The sequence below is a fragment of the Cryptomeria japonica genome, chromosome 4 (assembly GCF_030272615.1).
Source record: "Cryptomeria japonica chromosome 4, Sugi_1.0, whole genome shotgun sequence".
In the NCBI taxonomy this organism is placed as follows: domain Eukaryota; kingdom Viridiplantae; phylum Streptophyta; class Pinopsida; order Cupressales; family Cupressaceae; genus Cryptomeria; species Cryptomeria japonica.
Window position 1 is genome coordinate 158,764,539 of NC_081408.1, and position 21,345 is coordinate 158,785,883.

At 35.3% G+C, this 21,345-nt stretch overlaps 1 protein-coding gene across 1 annotated transcript; it reads left to right on the forward strand.

The window, feature by feature from the left end:
* Positions 1-18,919: 18,919 nt before the first annotated feature.
* LOC131874981 (uncharacterized) lies at positions 18,920-21,134 on the forward strand. Its single transcript, XM_059218965.1, has 2 exons — positions 18,920-19,177; positions 20,688-21,134. The coding sequence occupies exons 1-2, from the start codon at positions 18,920-18,922 to the stop codon at positions 21,132-21,134; spliced, it is 705 nt and encodes a 234-aa protein (XP_059074948.1).
* Positions 21,135-21,345: the final 211 nt, after the last annotated feature.

Here is a 21,345-nt window from a genome sequence, read left to right on the forward strand (position 1 = left end):
AAGATCTGTAGATGATAAAGCTTGTTTGATCAAAGGAAAAGGCACTATCTTTTGACGGTAAACACAATACTGATAATGTTTACTATGATGAAGGTTTGAAGCATAATCTTCTAAGTGTTGGTCGATTAGTTGAAAAAGGGTTTCAATTACAATTCATGAATGATAAGGATGAATGGATCATTGATTCTAGAGGTTCACATCATATGACTAGTGATAAAAGAAAATCTTAACCTTTCAGGAATACAATGGAGATCTAGTAAGATTTGGAGATGATAAAGCTTGTTTGATCAAAGGAAAAGGCACTATATCTTTTGATGGTAAGCACAATACTGATAATGTTTACTATGTTGAAGGTTTGAAGCATAATATTCTAAGTGTTGGTCAATTAGTTGAAAAAGGGTTTCAATTACAATTCAAGAATGGTAAATGCAAAATCATGAATAGAACTGGCTTAGAAATTGCAACTAGTAATCAGACTAGAGGTAATATCTTTCATTTGAATAAAAATGAGAAAGCATGCTTGATTGCACATATTGATGAAAGTTGGTTATGACATAAGAGACTTTGTCATGTAAATTTTGATTGCATTGTAAAAATTAGTAAAACTAAGGCAGTAAGGGATTTACCAAAGATTGTTAGACCTCACAATTCGATATGTAAGAAATGTAAATTTGGAAAGAAAGTTAGAACAACTTTTAAGAGTATTCCAGAAAAATCCAATAATGTTCTTGACTTAATTCATACTGATTTATGTGGTCCAGCAAGAACTAGAAGTTTACAAGGAGATAGATATTTTATGCTAATCATTGATGACTATTCTAGAATGTGTTGGGTTACTTTTCTCAAAGAGAAATTAGATGTCCTTGGGAAATTCAAACTATTCAAGGTGATGGTAGAAAATGAAACCAGTAAGAAAATTAAATGCTTCAGATTAGATCAATAAGGTGAAATCACATCTAAGGAATTTAATACATTCTGTGAAGTGAATGGAATCAAAAGACAACTATCAACACCTTGGAGACCCCAGCAAAATGGAGTTGTGGAAAGGAAGAACAAAACTATTCTAGATGCAGCTAGAAGTATGTTATTAGAAGCAAATCTACCTCATGTATATTGGAGAGAAGTAGTGAGTACAATAGTTTACACATTCAACAAAGTTCACATCAAAGGTGAAACTGGTAAGACCCCTCATGAACTATGGTTTGGTAATACTCCTACTCTTAAATATTTCATAATATTTGGAAGTAAATGTTATATTTGAAGAGATGAGTATATTGGAAAATTTGATCCTAGAAGTGATGAAGGAATATTTCTTGGTTATTCGTCTAAGAGCAAGGCATATAGATGTTTTAACAAGAGATTGGAGAAAATTATTGAGAGTGCAAATGTGAAGATTGATGAACAGTTTAGAGGTAATTCAAGGTACATGGACTCTAAACCGGCCATAGAGATAATATCAAATGAACATACAATGAGTACACCGGTACAGAATGTTGATCCAATCAGACCGACATCATTTAAAAATTCCATAGTGACTGAAGAACAATAAGTAAAAACACCCCGGTATGTAAGATTGAATCACTCTGAAAATCAGATAATTGGGAATAAGTATCAAGGTGTTATGACTAGAGGAAGACTGGCAAATGAAGAGGCGTGTCTTATTTCTCAAATTGAACCAACATCAATTAATGAGGCATGTGAAGATAAACAATGGATTAAAGCTATGGAAGATGAATTGGAACAAATTGAAAAGAATAACACATGGACATTGGTTCCCCAACCTAAAGACAAAAATGTAATTGGAACTAAATGGGTATTCAAAAATAAACTTAATGAAGATGGTAAGGTAATCAAAAACAAATAAATATTAGTGTGTAAGGGATATTCATAGAAAGAAGGAGTTGATTATAATGAAAGCTCTGCACCGGTAGCTAGAATTGAGGTAGTCATATTATTCTTAGCTTTTGCAACACACAAGAACTATAAAGTATATCAAATGGATGTTAAATGTGCATTTCTAAATGGTGATCTTGAAGAGGAAGTTTACATTGAACAACCTAATGGATTTTCATTAACAAATGACAAAGATATGGTGTCCAGGTTAAGGAAAGCTTTATATGGATTAAAACAAGCTCCTAGAGCTTGGTATGCTAGATTGGACAAATATCTTTTGAAGATTGGTTACACTAAAGGTAATGCTGACATCAATCTATATTTCAAAGTGACTAATGATGACATATTGGTTATAAAAGTTTTTGTTGATCATATAATTTTTGGAGGAGAAGATGGATTATGTAAGGACTTTTCTAACAAGATGCAGGAAGAATTTGAAATGTCTATGATTGGGGAGATAAAATTCTTTTTAGGATTATAGATTTCATAGACTGATAAAGGTATATTCATAAGTCAATCAAAGTACTTGAAGGAATTACTAAAGAAATTTGGCATGGAAAACTCTAAACTGGTAAGTACACCTATGACTACAACTGATAAACTATCATTGAAGGATGAATCAACACCTGTTAATCTAACAAGATACAAATCTATGATAGGAGGTTTACTGTATTTGACACAAACAAGACCTGATATTATGAATATAGTATGTATTGTTTCAAGATTTTAGAGTAATCCTAAAGAAAATCATGAATCAGCAGTGAAAAGGATTTTTCGGTATCTACAAGGCACTACAAATCTTGGTTTATGGTATCCTAAAGATGAAAATTTTGATTTATTTACATACACATATACAAATTGGGTAGGAGATGTAGATGATAGAAAGAGCACCACTGGTGGAGCATTCTTTCTTGGTAGTAGATTAATATCTTGGTTGAGTAAGAAACAAAGTTGCACATCTTTATCAACATTAGAATCGGAATATGTTGCAGCAACAACTAATTGTACCTAGGTATTATGGATCAAGCAAATGTTGAAGGACATAAAGGTAAAATGCAAAGAGCCTATAACAATTTACTGTGATAATATGGTAGCAATTGATATATCTAAGAATCTGGTATTTCACTCAAAAAATAAACACGTTTCTATCAAATTCAATTTTCTAAAAGAGAATATTGAAGGAAAAGAGGTGAAATTGGTTTATGTGAATACTAAAGAGAAGATTGCAGATATTTTTACTAAACCTTTGCCTAAGGAAACTTTTGAATATCTCAAAGAGTAGCTTGGGGTTATACCCCCACTAGTAGAGACTCAGACAGTTGATGTTTATCATCAACCAATAGAATTAACAGAGAAATCTTTTTCCGACTTTGATGAGGAGAGATACTTCTTAGGGGGAGTAGTTGGATAAATTGATAAATTGGTATTTTTTAATGAACTATTTGAATCTAGTTTTGTACTGCTTTAGCATTTGATTTCAAAGGGGGAGAGATATCTATGGAAAAACACATTATCTTTTTTGGGAGACATTATTTATTGGGAGAGATTGTTACTCTCTATATCTGTATTTTGATTTCTGGTTAATGATCTCTTTTAGAGATTGTTGGTTTTTGGTTTTTGGCATTTCTGCTTTGGCACTTAGATGGTTTTTCCATCTTGTGTTTCCATCAATGCAAAAGGGGGAGATTGTTGGTATTTTGGATGTGTTGCACTGGTTTTTTCATTCATGTCAACACTTGTCAAACTTAGCAGCACTTGGAGATTCTTTGTTATGTTCACCAACATGTTCAATGACTTATGCACAGTCTCCGGTATCTGGTTCATCGACACATTATATTGTTCATTGGCACTTGGGATGACTTGGAGATTACTTGGTTATGTCGAAGACATTATTTAGACACCTTTTTTTGGTGATTTGATCATTGATCTAATAAGGTATGCATATTTGTTATTACCGACAAATAGGTCTAGGTTATGCACCGACAAGCATCATTCATTCCAGATCAACACAACATATTATGAAGATGATTTTTTATTATTGTAAATGCATTGAGCCAAAATGATGCATCACATATTGATTCATTTTTAATTGATTATTATTGTAATATCTTTAGTGAGCCGACCTACTCACTTGGTCTTAGGTTTTGGTATATATGTAAGATCTCATTTGTGAGATCAATATAGGTGAGGAAAAGGAATATAATAAGGTATATGTGGCTATAAGAAGAGCTATACATGCAGACATCATTCAAGATTCAAGGAGGCTTTTGAAGAAGGCAAATCAGGGCTTAACCAGTACTGAATCCAACATATGAAGATGCTATTCTGAGTAGTACATTATCATTGGATTTAACCATCCAATTGTAGTCAGTGTGACTCCCATTTGATGATTGAGTAGCGAGCTCTAGGCAGTTGGCCTTTTTGCATGTGTAGACTCCATATTGTACACACATACTATCTGTAGTAGTATCATCTAATTGTGGGTAAGGTTTCCCACCATGGTTTTTCCCCTTACAAGGATTCCACATACAAATATCTATTTTATGTGTTGTGGATGTTATTTGTCTTTTTGTTTCATGCATTAAACTTTAGTGGTATTGCAATTAACTGTTAAAACTATTTACTGGTATAAAGTTTGGTTTACCGCTATTATGCATTAAGTTTGGTCAAGTTAGTTTTGGGTTTGAAGTTAATTGACAACTGATTCAACCCCCCCTCCCCCTCTCAATTGTCTTTGGGACCTAACAAAAACTAAAGTAGAAGGAAAAATATGACCTATACAAAGATATAAGGTTCCTACTTTCACACCTTTTGCTACTATCAAGGCACCCATTGAAACCTTCCATTTTTTATCATTAAAAGTAACTGTGCAACCTTCATCACCTAGCTACCCCATTGAAATTAAATTCCTAATCAGCCTTAGAACATGCCTTACCTCTTGTAGTAGCCAATGATTCCCATTCTGTAACTTAATCTTAATTCTTCCCTTTCCAATAATCTTACAAGGTTCATTATCTCCCAAATAAACTAGCCCAAAATCCCGTTGGACATAATCAAGAAAATAACTTCTATGGGGAGTAGCATGAAATGAAGCTCCTGAATCTAAAACCCATCAATCATCAACATTATCTAGGGAAATAATCAAAGCATCTTCTTCAGATTTATTACTTACCACATTCGCCTCCATATTACCCTCTTGTTTTTCTCCTTCTTTATTCTTCCTAGACCAACAATCTTTCTTTAGATGACCTGGCTTCCCACAATACTAGAAATCTTTTAGTCCTCTAGATTGGGACCTCTTGTGCTTTGATTTTCCTCATGACTTCCCATGACCTCCATAACCTTTTCCTCTCTCCTTTGATCTACCCCTACTTTCTGCATTCAAAACCCTACCTGATGTGGATCCACCTAATCTTTCCATGCATAGTTCCTTACTCAGAATAACACCAACAACATCATCAAATTTCATAGTATTTGAACCAGAAATAGAGTTACTAATTTCCATTACCAAACTATTGCAGCTTTTAGGCAAAGAGCATAATAATAAGAGAGCCCTAACTTCTTTATCAAAATTTACCTTTACAAAAGTTAATTGACTGGTAATCGTATTAAAATCATTTAAATGATTTGTCATATATCCACCTTCATTCATTTTTAGATTAAACAAACACTTCATGAGAAATACCTTATTTGAGGCTGAGGGTTGTTCATACAATTTTTCCAAATCTTTCATCAAGTCAACTGTTGTCTTCGCTTCTATTATATTGAATGCCATGGATGGTGCTAGGCACAACCGAATGGTTCCCATTGCCTTTTTGTCCAGTAATTTCCAATCCTCATCACTTATTGTTGCCACTTTATTAACTATTCCTTCCAACAACCTCTGTAAATCCTTTTGATAGAGATAATCCTCCATCTTTATCTTCCATAATTGATAGTTCTGCCCATTGAATTTATCTACCTTCAATTTAACCTCATCTTCCATTGCTCCCACTTAACCATGAGACTCACACTCAACCATGAGATCTTCCTATAGATGATAATTGAACACAAGCCACTCTGATGCCACTTGTTAGGAATTACATGCAGAAAGTATCAATTATATGCAAATAATTATAAAACACAGGAATGAAAAAAACACAAAAATAATTATAGCGAACAGACAATATTTAACGTGGTTCACCCAATCTCGAGCTACATCCACCAAATAGAGAGTCCAATCTTATTATCTAGTAAATCAAAACCGATTACAGCTAGCAATCCCCTTGCAGCTCAATACTGCTGCAAAATGCTACAAGTTCTCTATTGAAAACCCTAACCTTAGCCCTTTTTTCATGACTTATGTCAGTTACAAAATTAGGGTTACAAAATGTGATGCCCCTTGACCCCAACTTGGGGGTGCTTCCTTCAAACCCCCATAAAAAAATATAGGGGGAAACCGCACCGATAGAATTAGGGAAAATTTAACCTCTAAGTTTGATTAGGCTCCATATAAGAACATCACCAACATTATAAAAATTTTCAATTTATAGGTACATGATCACCTAAAATTCTAATGTAATAATATTTGTGTAGATGATATTTATAACTAGACTTTCAAATGTAAAATCTAATCAAATTTATGCAAAAGGAAACACTAAACACATTTTAAGTTTTTTTTGGAAGGAGTTCAAAAGTAAACATCAATATTCTAGATATCCACTAATTCTTTCCAAAAGGTTATAATAAGTAAATTTTTTTATGAAGAAAGATAATAGTTACAAATTTGAATTTAATGGATGTTGTTTGTTTCCTTACATGATTTCATGTCTATAGTTAGTTAGATAAATGTGGTATGTGTTCAAAGGAATTAATCTATTATAATTAAAAACTATTGAACATGTGACTCCATCTTTGATAGAAACCTAGGACATTTAGGATTAGAATACTTCTAGCTCAAGGTGCATGGAATCACAACTACTAACAAGACTAAGAGAATGGTTAATGATGGGATACTAGAAGCAAGAGGATTCCACACAACTATTGAACCTCCAAGGTAATATTATTTATATAAAAAAAGTGCAAAACAAGAAAGATTTTCTACTCCTGAAGGTAAACTTTTAGAAGACCTCACACAAAGCCTATTATAGAGAAATTTCATGTCCTACTTCGTCAAGTAGTATTGATCAAAATTAAAGATGGCCTACACTACTAAAACTAGAATGTAAACATTTATTTAGAATATTTTATTTCATTCATACTATGTTGTAAAATCAAGATATGGTTCACTAGTCCCAAAGTAAAACTGAAAATTTACATGACAAATTAACAACAATAAAGGAAATTAGAAGATTCTATATGACTTCTTATTTGATGTACTCTTTGGGTAGGAAGGGAATGTACCTTAGACATACAAAGAAATTTATATTATGCATGGGCCAAATCATATGGAATTGTATAGTTGCTATCGATAATTGGACTAGAAGAAACCAATGCTACATTATTAAAAAGTACATAGTGCACAATATGTTTGTAGTAAGGATTTTAAGGGACTTGAAGAAAATGAATGTTTCACAAGTTTTTTTATTAAGTTAGTAGGGAGAAGACCCTGAATCCTATAGAATAGAAAAATCAGAGGGAAACATCATAGAATCTGACATCACACAACTAGCACAAGAACAACATCCAACCTCTCTCAAAAACACTCAAAATTCATCATGTTTGTGTGACAAACATACTATTCTAAACTAATAACCATCTACCTAAAATATAGCTAGTAGTATGAAGAGATAAAGAGTCTAAAAACTTAACAAAGCAAATAATAGTAATAAGAGTCTAATACTTATGGCACATAAACATATTCATTAAATGATGCATATAATACCTGTTACTTATTCTCATCCTTCCTTCCCTTTGGAATCTAGATCAATGACGAGAGGTCCATTGATAGGCCAATGTTTATATTATATTATACTTATTAATATTATTTTATTCAAGTGAGAGTTATAGTTAATGCTATAAAAATATAATTAAAAATATATAATTTTAAAATAAAAATAATTGAAAATTATAATAATTAAGAACTACAACAAATATTTTAATTACAATACTATAAAGGAAAGTACTTGCCACTATAGGGCACTCGTTTCTCTTATTTGTGGAAGGTGTTTTATATGTTATTTTATCTAATAGATACTTGTGTTATAAAATTCAACATTGAGAACTCTTTTGTTAAGACAACTAACTCATGTTTTCTATAATTAAATTATCATAGTAAAATATTACTAGTATAATATAAATCTTTTTTCTCTATATTACAAAGTCATAACAAAGAAAATGAGTCCTCTAATAAGTGAGAAAATGTACTATTTGACATACCTTCTTTACATGAAACCTTTTTTTGAGGGATAATAGACTTAATTGTTGTTCTTAAATGATGTTAGAAAGCTATAGTCAATTCTTGTATTGATTTTACAATGATAAGATATTAGTTAAAAGAAACTGTGTAAGAGATAATATTGTTGGCAATTGATACTCATTCAGTTTCTTATGTTGTCATTGATGGCAACATTGGCAACATATTTTGGTTCATCGACATCTAGCAGACACTTCACCGGCATCAAGGATTTCAAAGGTAATCGGTAAACTAGGTACTAGCATGGGAAGCCAAAATCACTTGGAGATTTGGCAAAGGGTAGTATCTGGTAAATCATTTTATAATTTATATATATTTGTAATGAGCTGACATGTATTATCATTTTGTATCTAAGTTGGCATGGGAAGCCGACATCACTTGGAGATCCGGCAAAGGGTAGCATTCGATAAATCATTTTATAATTCATATATATTTATAATGAGTTGACATGTATTATCATTTTGTATGTAAGCTGACATATGGCATAAATGTTTGTAAGGATATATAACATTTGTGATAAGATCTAAAATGTGAAGTTTATGTATCCGAGATCATTTGTATGTGAAAGCAGTATTCTGTAATGATCTGTAGATGATTTCTAAGGTACTCATAAGGTGTAATTTATTCCAGCAAGGGTTTAGGTTTAAGAACCGGAATAGTTAGAGCCTTAACTAGAACTCAATCAGGCATAACAGATGCATTATATGAGTTCAGTTTTTTAGTTTTCTATTAGAAAGTGATTGTAGTCAGTGAGACTCTTGGTGATGAGTAGTGTGATCTAGGCAATGTGCCTTCCTATATGTGCATGCCCCTATTATATGTAATATATCTTCATATGGCTAGTGAATTGATATTGTGGGTCACAAATCCCACCATGGCTTTTCCTCATTAAGGTTTTCCACTTATAAATTTTCTGTGTTATGGTGTTCATTTATGTGATTGCATTATTTGTTTCAATTATATGTATTTATGTTTACTGGTTGATGAATGAATTCTTTGATAAGGATAAAATCTAATATTTCGATAGAACATTGATTCACCCCCCCCCCTCTCAGTGTTCTTGGATTCCAACAATTGGTATTAGAGAATTGTGCCTCAAAGGAAGCCTAATAGCTTGAGGGAGATCTTGAATCCGGAATCCATGGAGATGTGTTTGAGGAAGCAACTTTAAGTTGCTCTTGAAGATTTTGAAGCTAAAATATTTAATAACATAAAGCTAGAAGATGAACTGAGATCTACAAAAGAATTCATTTTCACCCTGCAAGAAAATCTATCTAATGCTCAAGCCAAAAGGAAGGAACTATGGGAACAATTCCAAGATCAAAATGATGAAGAAAAGGATACTCTAAAGAACCTATTTCAGAAGATGAGTCAAGAAAATGAAGCTATGGAGAAAAAAATGCAAGCCCTAACTATGAGGATGGAAAAAGAAATTGAATACTGAAAGAAAAAGGAGGAAGACCTTGCTATAGCATTAAAGGACAGATCTGAAGAATGCATCAGGTTGGCTCGTTAAAATAATGTGTTGAGAACAAAATTAGTGCAATTCCAAAACAATGAACAAGAACTTGAAAGAGACATCACAATCCTAAGAGATGATATGACAATTGCAAATGAGTATAAGGACAAATTCAAGGCTAGTTCAGTACAAATTAATGAATTATTGGAGAGCCAAAGGAAGAATAAGGACTCTAGAGGACTTTGATTTGAACAAGGTTAGAGCTCCGGTACTACAAATGAAGATCAAACATCCGATATGCAGAATGATCAGAACAACTAGAACAAGAGGACACTGGTAAGGTAGCTCAATGCTCACAAATTCAATGGTAGATTCTTTGTTTGTAATAAATTTAGTCATATGGCTAGACAATGTAGAAATAGAGCAAATCAAAATTATAATTGTCCCCAGTCAATGTTCCAAATGAAATAAGTAAGGTCATAAGATAGAAGATTGTGGACATATGGCTAATCAGTGCAGGTTAAGCAATTATCCTAGATATAGAAAATCAATTCAAATGAACAATGTTACATGCTATTAATGGAACAAGATTGGACACATAGCTAAGTTTTGTACTATAAAAATCCACCGGTTAGCAATAATGGATCAAATGATAAAGGAAAGAAAAAGATCAATGAAATCCAGTGTAATTATACCAAGAGATGGGTCAAGAAGTTAGATGATCAATCAAGAGATCAAACTACTTTGGTTACTCAACTGGAAGAGCAAAATGTTCCTACACTAGCAGGAAGCTCATCTGACAATTGAGGCAAATACCTTAGGGGTAGGAAAATTTCATGAAAATCCTTCATATTCCCTGTGAAAGAGATCTGAAAGGAATTTTTAGACATCAGAGAAAGTTTATTTGACATATACATGTTGAATCGAGATCCTGAATGTCTCACTGGAAGGCATTTATGTCAATGGCGGATTAGGGTTTTTCAAAGAATAAAAGGAAGAATTCACTTCAGTATGTCCACCTTGCATTCAGAGTGATACAGAGCGAGTCAAAGGTGATTCAAAGTGATCAAAAGCAACCATCAGCTATTTCAATTTCATTCAAAAGAGATATCTAGGTTTTTCACAGATAATTATTTCCAGGTAATTTTCACAATTCAATCATTCGGAATGGAGGTTGGATCTTCTTTTATCCCCACTTTCATTGCAAATCCCACTGTAGTAGAGGTTAAGGATCATCTGAGATGAATATTAAAAAGATACCCTCATATTGCAACTCTAGATGATTGAGTTGGCACTTTTTTGAGGGTTTTGGAAGGCATTGTTTATGTTGAGGATGTCAGAGCTTACATCCACTACAATCTAGAGAACTTGGGAATAACTAAATTCAAATCAATGTACATATCTGAACTATTGAAGGACTCTGGAATCATCAAGCCAAAATTCAAACATATTGTAGACCTAGGGTTAACTGGAATCTTGGATACTTTTGAGTTTGAGGATGAAATAATCTGGTACATGCTGAGAAGAGTTCATGGTGAATTTATTTGGCTGGATAGACCCCACAAGATCACCAAGGAATTAATCAGGGATACCACTGACTTACCTCAGATAGGTCAGAAACCAGAGAAGAAGATATCAAATGATCAAATCAACAAGATCACAGCTGCAACCTCTGATAGTTAGTCAATTAGAGTAAGTGCCATTACTGGCAAGGATGTCAAATTCATCATCATGATTATAGGTTACAAGGTAACCCAATCTAACTGACTTAACTCAGTTTCTAGGTCCTACATTTTTCTTGCTTATCAAATGTTGAAGAAGGATGAAAAGTATGATCTGTGTGAATGGATGAAAGAGGAGTTGATTATGAACTTAGGCGAGATCAAGGGAGAAAAGAAAGGAGTTTTCTAGTATCGAAATCTAATAGTGTGCCTAATACTTTTCTTTTTCAATGAGATATCGAGTTTGGGAAAAAGGCAATGGGCCTTTGATATACCAGTAGGCAAGTAGATTAAGGGTGCTATCACCATTTTGGGGAACCAAAGAGATGACAAATTTTTAGGATACTTCAAATTATTTTAGAAAGCCATGATGTCAAGGGAAAGAATTCCAAAGCACATAGTTGAGAAATACTCAATTGAAATTTGTTTCATGGTGAAAAAGGATGAAACTCTTATGGAAGTTGTGATACCTTAGAAGATATGGATTGAATAAATGGGTTATGGGGTAGATGCAATCATTTTGGATGCATATGCTAAGATTCTTATAGATGCATTGACAAATGAATCTAAAAACTCATTTGGAACTACCAAGCAAAAAGAACTTGAACTTAAAACAGAATTTAATTAGAAGAAGAGAGAAAGACAACAAAGAAAAGTAAGTCAATTTGTTGAAAAAGTCTCAAAATATATTAAGACTATAATTGAAGCCTCATCAGCCAAAGAAGTCAAGAAGAGGAAACAATCTAAAGCTCTCATTGCACCAATTAATTCAGATATTGAGACTGAGGATGAAATTCCTTTATCTTTCAAGAGGGTGGAGAGAAAGAAGGTAGAAGACCCAAAGGAGAAAGCTAAGAAGACAAGGAAGCAGTCGGCAAGGAAGGTAACCTTTAAGATACCAACAAGTAAGACAGCTAAAAGGAAGCCTACTCAGAAGAAAAGGCCAGTAAAAGAAACTCCTGCATCATCCGGCAAGAAGAAGAAGAAGGAAGACATAGATGAAGCTATTGAAACCTGTAATGTAACTATTATTCTACCCATGTCTTATGCTGATTTAATAGATGAGATAAAAAAGGATGGTATGTTAAAGAACATTCAACATTATTATGAACATTAGGATGATGATGAGAAAAAACAAATTGAGGAAGCAGTTTTGTTACACTTAGACTTATATAAGAAGGCTTTATTAGACATTGCAAAGCAAAAATGCTAGAGGACTATCTACTATAGAGGAAGACCAACACATAAAGATTCAAGGATTATTAACTAATTATGGTTCAATTACCTCAGAGGAGATGGATAGGTGTCTTGAAACTACTAATAGAACAATTTTCCAAAGCAGGCAAGGACAGTTAGCCTTATGGCAAGTAAAGTTAAAGAAATAATTAGTGAAACCAATGAGGCATGGGTTCAATTATTTATTGACCACCCTGATTTATTTACATCACTAGAAGCTAATCCTAAGTCAAACATTATAGACATCCCGATTGATGGCAAAGGCAAAGATGTAGTGGATAGCCCATTCAAAATTTTGAAAGATGTCAAGAAATTAAAAGCAAAATCTTAGGCAGAAGAAAATGTACAGGATAAAGAGGAGATATAGGCACAAAAAACTAGTGTACATAATGAATAGGTTATAGATGTTTAGGACAATATTCCTCTAGATCAAAATGAATAGGTTGTGGATACAAAAAATGTGGAGTCAACAGTAACAGATGCTACACAAAGTGGCAAAGCCACCGGTGCAAAAGAAGATGATATTAGGGAAAATAAACTAGAGGAGAAAGATAAAGAGAAAAATCAGGAAGGAGAGAAGGAAAAGGAAGTTCAAACTGAGATAAGTATTTCTACACAATCATCAGAGAAAAAGGGAGAGGAATCTAACAGTGAACTGATAGCCAAAACTTCATTGTTGGGAATTACCACTACAAATGTTGAGAAGAAGAGCATAATAGAGATGAGTTCAACCGAACTCACGATGATTACAGCTCAAAAAATGATCAAGGGACCAAGGAAAATATGAATCCCTAGTGGCGATGGCCATTGGTCTGGCAATGAATGGCAGAAGATTTTATAGAGATAGGAAAACTGGGAAGAGGACTTGACGAGTTTCTTTGACAAGCACAAGGAGCGCTCAAGAGTTACCAAGATGGTAGATGGAGGTTACAACAGAAAAGAGCTTATGGCTCCCTGGGTTGACATGGTGGAGTTATGAGTGATCCAGTGAAAGAACTTGGAGGTGAAGATATGGCTGCTGGTGACAACAATACCACTAGCCCTAGTTCCAGAACCAGAAGCAAGAGCAGCAACAAGGGTACCTCCAGATTCATTATGGAGGAGCTGGAGGAAATCAACAGGATTTCCCTCCAGAAGAACAAGGATCTAGTGCACTCTCTTCATTGAGTGTTTTTTTTTGTTTCGTCTTATCTGTTTGTGTCTTTTTTGTTTTTGGGTCTATTCTGGGTGGTCCCCTATTTTGCTATTGGTTCCTGTCCTTTTGGTTGATGGCCAGATTTTGTAAAACTTTTGGTTTCAGGTCCATGTAAAACCCATTTATCTTTGTCAAAAAATTAGAAAATAAACAAAAAATAATAATATAAATGTAATAATTTTATTGGTAAAATCAAATTTTTAAGCACTAAAATTGATGGGTCTAACAATTTTATCATTAGCTTTATTGGTTTTGTTCTATCTTGGTAGTTGTCAAAAGTATGATGTTAATAAACAAATATGGATTAAAATGATAAATGAAAAATTATAGGGGAAGAGAATCGGTAGTTGAGCATGTACCAATTGTTGTGAGGGTTGTTGATACCTTTTGTTCCAAAAATTGAACAAATAAAATCTATTGTTTAAAATATAAAATATCAATTTTTGTTAGGAAATGTACCAATAGTTGTTAGGAAATGTACTAATATTATAAAAAGTAACCAATTAGGTGATGCCATATGAGCTGCACAACTATTGGGGCCTCTTTTGCACGCCTATTGGTCTCACGTTTTTTTTTGGGGCTGTTTTGGACACCTTGGCAAAAAGCAGCTAATGTGGGACCATACTTGATGATGTGGTGCTGAAAGCTTAGTTATAAGAAAGGACTTTCCAAGTAATCTACTATAAAACAATGTGAGTGATTTTAAATTTCCACGTAGGATTTTGAGAAGCACAAAGCTAGGGTGCTCAACTACTGGTGCTCTTCCCCTATATTTTATAGTTTTTTTTTTTATGTTTGAGTAATATTTGTATATGTTAAAATGACTTAATATTTCATTTATTTGGTTACAAATTGAAATTGTATAATGTTTAACATTTTTTATATTTGAAAGAGTATACATATTATGTAGTTAGGCATGCTTATCATTTAGATGTAGGTAGAGGATAATGATGACATTCTCTTGATTTCCTTATTGACACATCCTTGCACCTTCTAAAATTCAACCACTAATAAGTATTTTATAAAATGGTTAGAGCAATAATTAAATATATTAATTACAAAAATTATTATTAGATTTAATTTTTTTCCCTTTTTGGATGGGATATAAATTTTTTTAGTACAAATGTGTGTATATAATAAATACATAGATGGATTTCAAATAAACAGTATAGAAGTGAAGTGAGTGAAATGGTGACACTCGAGGGTAGTAGAAGTGGCACTGGTGAGAAGAGAAGGATTACCGATGTGCAGTATTCTGGTGGCCAGTCTATGAAGGTTGGATCTTGGAGCGATGAAGCGGACATTACCTTTCCCATTGAGACAAGTAGATTGCATGTTTTCTAGCAATCGGTTAATGCAGGGAAAACAGATAGGTTCCAGGGCTCCAAATATTCCAGTTCACGGTTGAACTATGGAGATCCCTATTCAAGTGGTAACTACTACCCTATTGACCCGCACAAGTGGAAGGCAAATGGTTTCATTTGGAATAACAAAGGATGGTTCTGCAAGGTTAAGCATCCCGCATCCGAGGGCCCCCAAAACTGGTATCCACCGCTTGAACCTAACACTTCCAATGCGCCACTCAAGAGAGGCACTCCTCAGACCGACTCTTTTTTGGTTCCCTTGACTGATCATTGTAATTTTCAAAAGTGGAATGGGTGCTTCAGGCAAGTTAACTTAAGGGTGGACCAAGCCAGGTTTTGGAGATCCAACTTCCATCTGAAAAATTGGACCCCTCGACCGAATCTTGAAAGACACCCTGACTTTCGAAGAGAAACCTCTCTCCCTCAGTGATCCCATTTTATTAAACTGGTAAGAAAAAGCTCAAAACCCACTATCTTTTTGGATGAGAATAAAATTAATTCTGCTAGGTCAAATTTGCTTGAGTCTTGTCTTTTTATCAATTGGGGTGGTGGAAAGCGTGTTAAGGACAACTTTGAATCCTAGTGTAGAGAGCAGTGGGGAATGGATATTAACATTAATATTCTCCCAAATGATTTCTATATGATTGAATTTATGAGTAATGAGGAGAAATGGCAAGCCAAAAATAAAGGTCCATACATGTTAGATGGTATTGAAGTTCACATCACTAATTGGCAGCCCAATTTCAATCCTCGGACATATGTCTTGCCAGATGACAAGGTATGGATAAGACTATATAATTGTCCCTCAGATTATTGGCACATCGATGTCATTAAGGATATATGCAAAAACCTTGGTACCTTTGTATCGATAGATGACATCTTGGAGGATAAACTATGGGCAAGCCTTCTCAAAATCTGTATTAGCACAAATCAAATCAACAAGATCCCAGATGAAGTCATAATTATTGGGGCATGGAAGATCTAGATTCAAAAGATTGATAGGGAAGATCAGCTACATATTTGCCCTAAATGCTTCTCCTTTGATCATACCAGTATTAGTTGTGATGTCTTGGCTATGATACAACAAAATTATTCTTGTATGTAATCTCCTATTGAGGTAAAACTGTAACCAGAACCTCCCACTGTCATTGACACTGGGGATGCCTTTTGCAATGATACTTTGGATAAGGAGAATGTTACACTAATAGAGGCAACCCCTTTGATCATAGTTCCCCCCTCCTTTGGTCAATGCGAGAGCCAACAAGATCTTCTCACACTTATGGAGAAGACCAAATCCCTATAGGTAAACATTGAATCCAAGATAGCGGACTCACTTCCACCCTCCCCCTTTGTGCCTAAGAATCAACTAGAAATTGAAGATGGCAATCTGTACCCTCAAGGTATGGAGAATGACACTATAGGGGAGATGAGAGGGAAGCTCTACTCCTCGATAGGCATTGAACTAGAAGATGGTGAAATTGAAACCTCCTCCTCGGAGGGGGAGGAGGACTTTGAACCTGACTCAGAGTTTATATTGGAGGGTACTCCAAAAGGTTTTGGAAAATCAGATTCAGCTATTGACAAACCAAATTTTAAGCCAAAAGGTGTGCGGGGGTGCAAGTCCAAAAAATTCATACTAGCAGTAGCTGGTGCTGCGAGTGGTCAAACCAAACTTAATTTAGGGAAGGGAAATGCCCTTCCCCAGGAGCTATGAGACTCCTATCTTGGAACATTAGGGGCATCAATGCCCCTAAAAAATGGTACTTGATTAAGTGCTAGATTGATGACACCAAATAGGAAACTAAATGGAGCAAGGCTGAGATTGATGCCAAAATGAGAGTTTGGAAACAGTGGAATGAGATTTTTTAGGTAATCAGATGGAGCCTCTGGTGGCTTGGGAATCATTTGGAACCCCATGAATGTTAAGATCTCTCTTGTGGGGGAAGATAAGGATTGGCAACATTGCTTGGTCACTATTCTTGGATGAAATGTGAACTTCTATCTCTTCAATGTTTATGGACCATCTTCTGTTGGTGATAAATGGGCTCTCTAGAACCTCCTATCCATTAAGCTTAATAGTATCACCAATGGTAGTTGTGTGGTAGCTGGGGATTTCTGGCACCGAGAAAATTGGGGGTATTCAGAGGACTGGTACATCCCCAAAGGACTTTTTGGAATTTGCTGCGAAGAATCACCTCTTAGACATTGTTCCGAAAAATAGAATTTTCACATGCATGAACTAGAGAATGGGCTTTACTAACATTGCTAAATAGCTGGATAGGTTCTTTATTTCTAGTGAGTGGTTAGGTCAAAATCTAGCCTTAGAATCATCAATTCTATCACTCACTAGATCAGATCACTACCTGATTTGTCTGGAGGTTGCCTTGGATCAAGCGAAGGGAGGCACCCCATTCTGGTTTGAGAAAATGTGGCTCAGAGTGCTTGAACTATATTATCTTATAGCAGAGTGGTGGAATGAACCGGTTTTGGGGAATCATTCGAGACTTCTCATTCACAATAAAAAATTCAAGTATATCAAGGTCAAGATCAAAGAATGAAATAAGAACCATTTCAAGAATATTCATATGGAGAAATTAAGAATTAAGGTTGAATTGGTAGACTTAACCAACTCTGTTATATCTTCAAGAATGACTGAGCATCTATTTATCAAAGAAAATTCACTCAAATCTGATCTAAATGAGATCCTTCAATGTGAGGAAATCCACTGGCATCAAAAATCAAGGGAGTTATGGTTAAAGGAAGGTGACAAAAACACCAAGTTCTTCCACTGGTCGGCCATTACCAATTGAAATAGAAACAAAATATCAAAGATTATGAGCCTGGATGGAGTCACTGTAAGTAATTACAAGGACATTGCATAGGAAGCTATAATATTCTTAGACTCTTTGCTGAATGGTGACCATCAGGTCAACTAGGAAGTAAGAGCCATAATTCTGAACTCGATCCCATCCGTCATTTCCACTAATCAAAACATAGCTCTCTGTACTCCTATTTCAATTGATGAAGTAAGGAATATCACCCTTTGTTGAAACCAGATAAGACTCCTAGCTTGGATGGTTTCCCTACCACTTTCTTCCATCATTTTTGGGATATCATTGCTCAAGATTTACAACTTGTAGTAGAAGAATCAAGAAAGAAGATGACTATGTTAGGGGCCATCAATCACACCTTTTTGAATCTAATTCTGAAGAAGAAAAATACACAACAAATGAGTGACTTTAGGCCTATCTCTCTATGCAATACTATATATAAGATTGTAACAAAGATCATAGCTAACAAATTGAAGCCCCTCCTTAAACACATCATATCAGATGAACAAAGAGGGTTTGCCCCTAGAAGCTCCATTGTGGAAGGGATTATCGTTGCCCATGAAACACTTCACACAGCTAGGAAGACCAAGCACTCCTATATGATTTTTAAAATGGACATTCTGAAAGCTTATGATATGGTGGACAGGGATTTCTTATTTGATGTTCTCAATAAATTGGGCTTCTGCAAGGAATGGCTCACTTGGGTCATGAGTTGTTTCTCTACCCCCAAATTCTTTGTTCTAGTTAATGGCTCATCCCACGGTTTCTTCTTTTGACAAGAGGTATCAGAAAAGGTGATCCACTATCACCTTTTTTGTTTATCATAATGGCTGAAGCTTTAGGTCGATCCATAAAAGCTCTCCAACAAGATAGTCATTGGGTTGGAGTTAATGTGGCAATAGGAATTGAAAAAATGACTCATCTTCAATTTGCTAATGACACCATTCTATTTGGTTCAGCCTGTAGGAGGGAAGCTAGAACAAGAAAAAATTTCCTTGATGATTACTATTTGGCTTCCGGTCAGAAAATCAACTGGCACAAATCTGAAGTGTTTTTTGTCAACACTCCGCTCAACTTGCAAGCGGTATTATCAAGGATTCTCAATCTCAGAGTCGCTAATTTCCAAGGGAAGTTTCTTGGAACCCCTCTCTTCATTGGCAGTAATAGATATCACTATTGGAAGAACCTTATTGATAAGTACAAATCTAAGCTTCAATCTTGGAAAGGCAAGTGGTTATCCTTTGCTGGGAAACTCACTATGATAAAGTCATTCCTTTCAGTGCTACTAGTTTTTTCCATGGCTTTCCGGTGACTACCGATGGGAATTGAAGATGAATTGATTTCTCTAATGAGAAATTTCCTTTGGAATGGGTCAGATGACAAAGGTAAATTTCCCCTGATAGCCTAGAAAAAGATCTGCCAACCAAAAAGGGCAGGTGGTGCTGGTATTCACGAACTCTCAATTATGAATCTAGCAATAGGTGCTAAGCTAGTTTGGGAAATTTGTAACAGTAGGAAGCAAAAATGGGCAAGGCTTTTGAAACATAAATATCTAGACTCCCTAGAACCCAAAAGGATTCTAACTATCAACAACCCTCCCAGGGGTTTAGCTATCTAGAATTTTAATGTGGATAGCAAGGAAATCATAAGCGATCAGGTTACCTAGGACGTCAGGAATGGCAGGGATGCCTCCTTTTGGTTTTATTCTTGGTCTGGTGAAGCTACCCTATGTCACAACCCCTCTCTACAATCGGTTATAGAAGAAGTCTGTCGCCTCTGGGGGCACAATATCTATGATTATGGTTATCCGATACAAGAAAATGGTATTGTTGTATGGAAATGGAGCTCCTTGGATTAGTTGGACTTGGATCAGCTTCAGAAGGACTTATTTACTGACATTCTCAATAAAAGGATTATTTTCCCTTCCCTTGATAAGGATATTATTAGGTGGTGTGGCTCCTTTGATAGAAAATACAAGGTATGCTTTGGCTACAAACTGAAAGAAGCGGCTATAGACAAAAAAGACTGGCCTGCTAATCTCTTTTGGCACCAACACCTTCTTCCCAAAGTGGGTTCCTTTTCCTGGTTGGCTTGCCAGAGAAAAATCTTAACTCAAGAAAGGCTCCATTCAATGGGTATCAATGGTCCCAATAGATGTTCTTTATGTCTAGATCAGGAAGAGACTGCAGATCATTTTCTTCTCCATTGCAAATTCTTCAGCCACTGTTGGTGGCATTTCATGGGAAAACTGAGAATCTTCGGCCCCTTCCTAGTAGGGTTGGATTAGCGGTTTTGGCAATGGCCTAACCTAGTAGGAAAGGCATTTTTTTTCTGATTTGCTCCTCATCCTCCCATCACTTCTAATTTGCAAAATTTAGAAAGAAAAGAATCATAGAATCTTCCAGGGTAAAGAAATGAGCCTTCTATCTCTTTGTGGGAAAATTGAGATCGACCTAACTGAGCTCCTGAATGTGGCAGCCCAATCCAAAACACTTAAGAAAAATTTGGTCATGGACTGGGATGGTAAGATTAAGAAGGTTCATCCAAACATACTCATCCCTCTGATTTTCGGACTTGGCACTTTGGTGGATTAGACCAATCCAAGGGTGGGGGTGATTTGGGAAGCGCCAGAGGTTGGGTGGAGCAAGGTAAACTTTGATGGTGCTTCTACAGGAAATCCGGGCCAAACTGGTATTGGTTGCATTCTGAGGGACTCTGATGGTCTTTGTATAAAAGAAATCTCTGAAAAGATTGGAGTGGCTACTAATAATGAAGTGGAATTCAGAGTGACATTAAGAGGTCTTCAGCTAGGGAAGGAACTAGGGGTGCAGAAAATTCATTTGGAGGCTGATTCACTAAATGTCATTAATGTGATCCATTGCAATAGCATCCCTAGTTGGCACCTTAACCAGTGGATTCAATCGATCCTGGCGCTGCTAGCTACTTTTGATGAATTTTGGATTAGCCATATCTACAGAGAAGGGAATGGTGAAGCCGATAGACTTTTGAAATTGGCTTTAGTCATTAGTGACCCCTCCTGAATATCCACTGATGATGATTTTTTGTTGGGTCGATTGACATGCTCTCCTCACTCTCTGGTTGGGTCCTTTGAATTTTGGCGTGCTCCAGTTGGGTCTATTGATAGTTGTGCTCACTTCGGTTCCTCCTACCTCTTCTGGTTGTGAAGCAAACTGGTGCTCTACTCCCCGGTAGCTGCAGTTCCCCCTCTCCACTTTTTGGTTTTGGTTTCCA

Bases quoted from the DNA above. Each gene is read 5' to 3' on its own strand.
- LOC131874981 (XM_059218965.1), top strand. From the start codon at position 18,920: ATGGCTGAAGCTTTAGGTCGATCCATAAAAGCTCTCCAACAAGATAGT. The intron at 19,178-20,687 runs GTATTATCAAGG...TTGGTGGATTAG, and splicing joins CTCCGCTCAACTTGCAAGCG to ACCAATCCAAGGGTGGGGGT.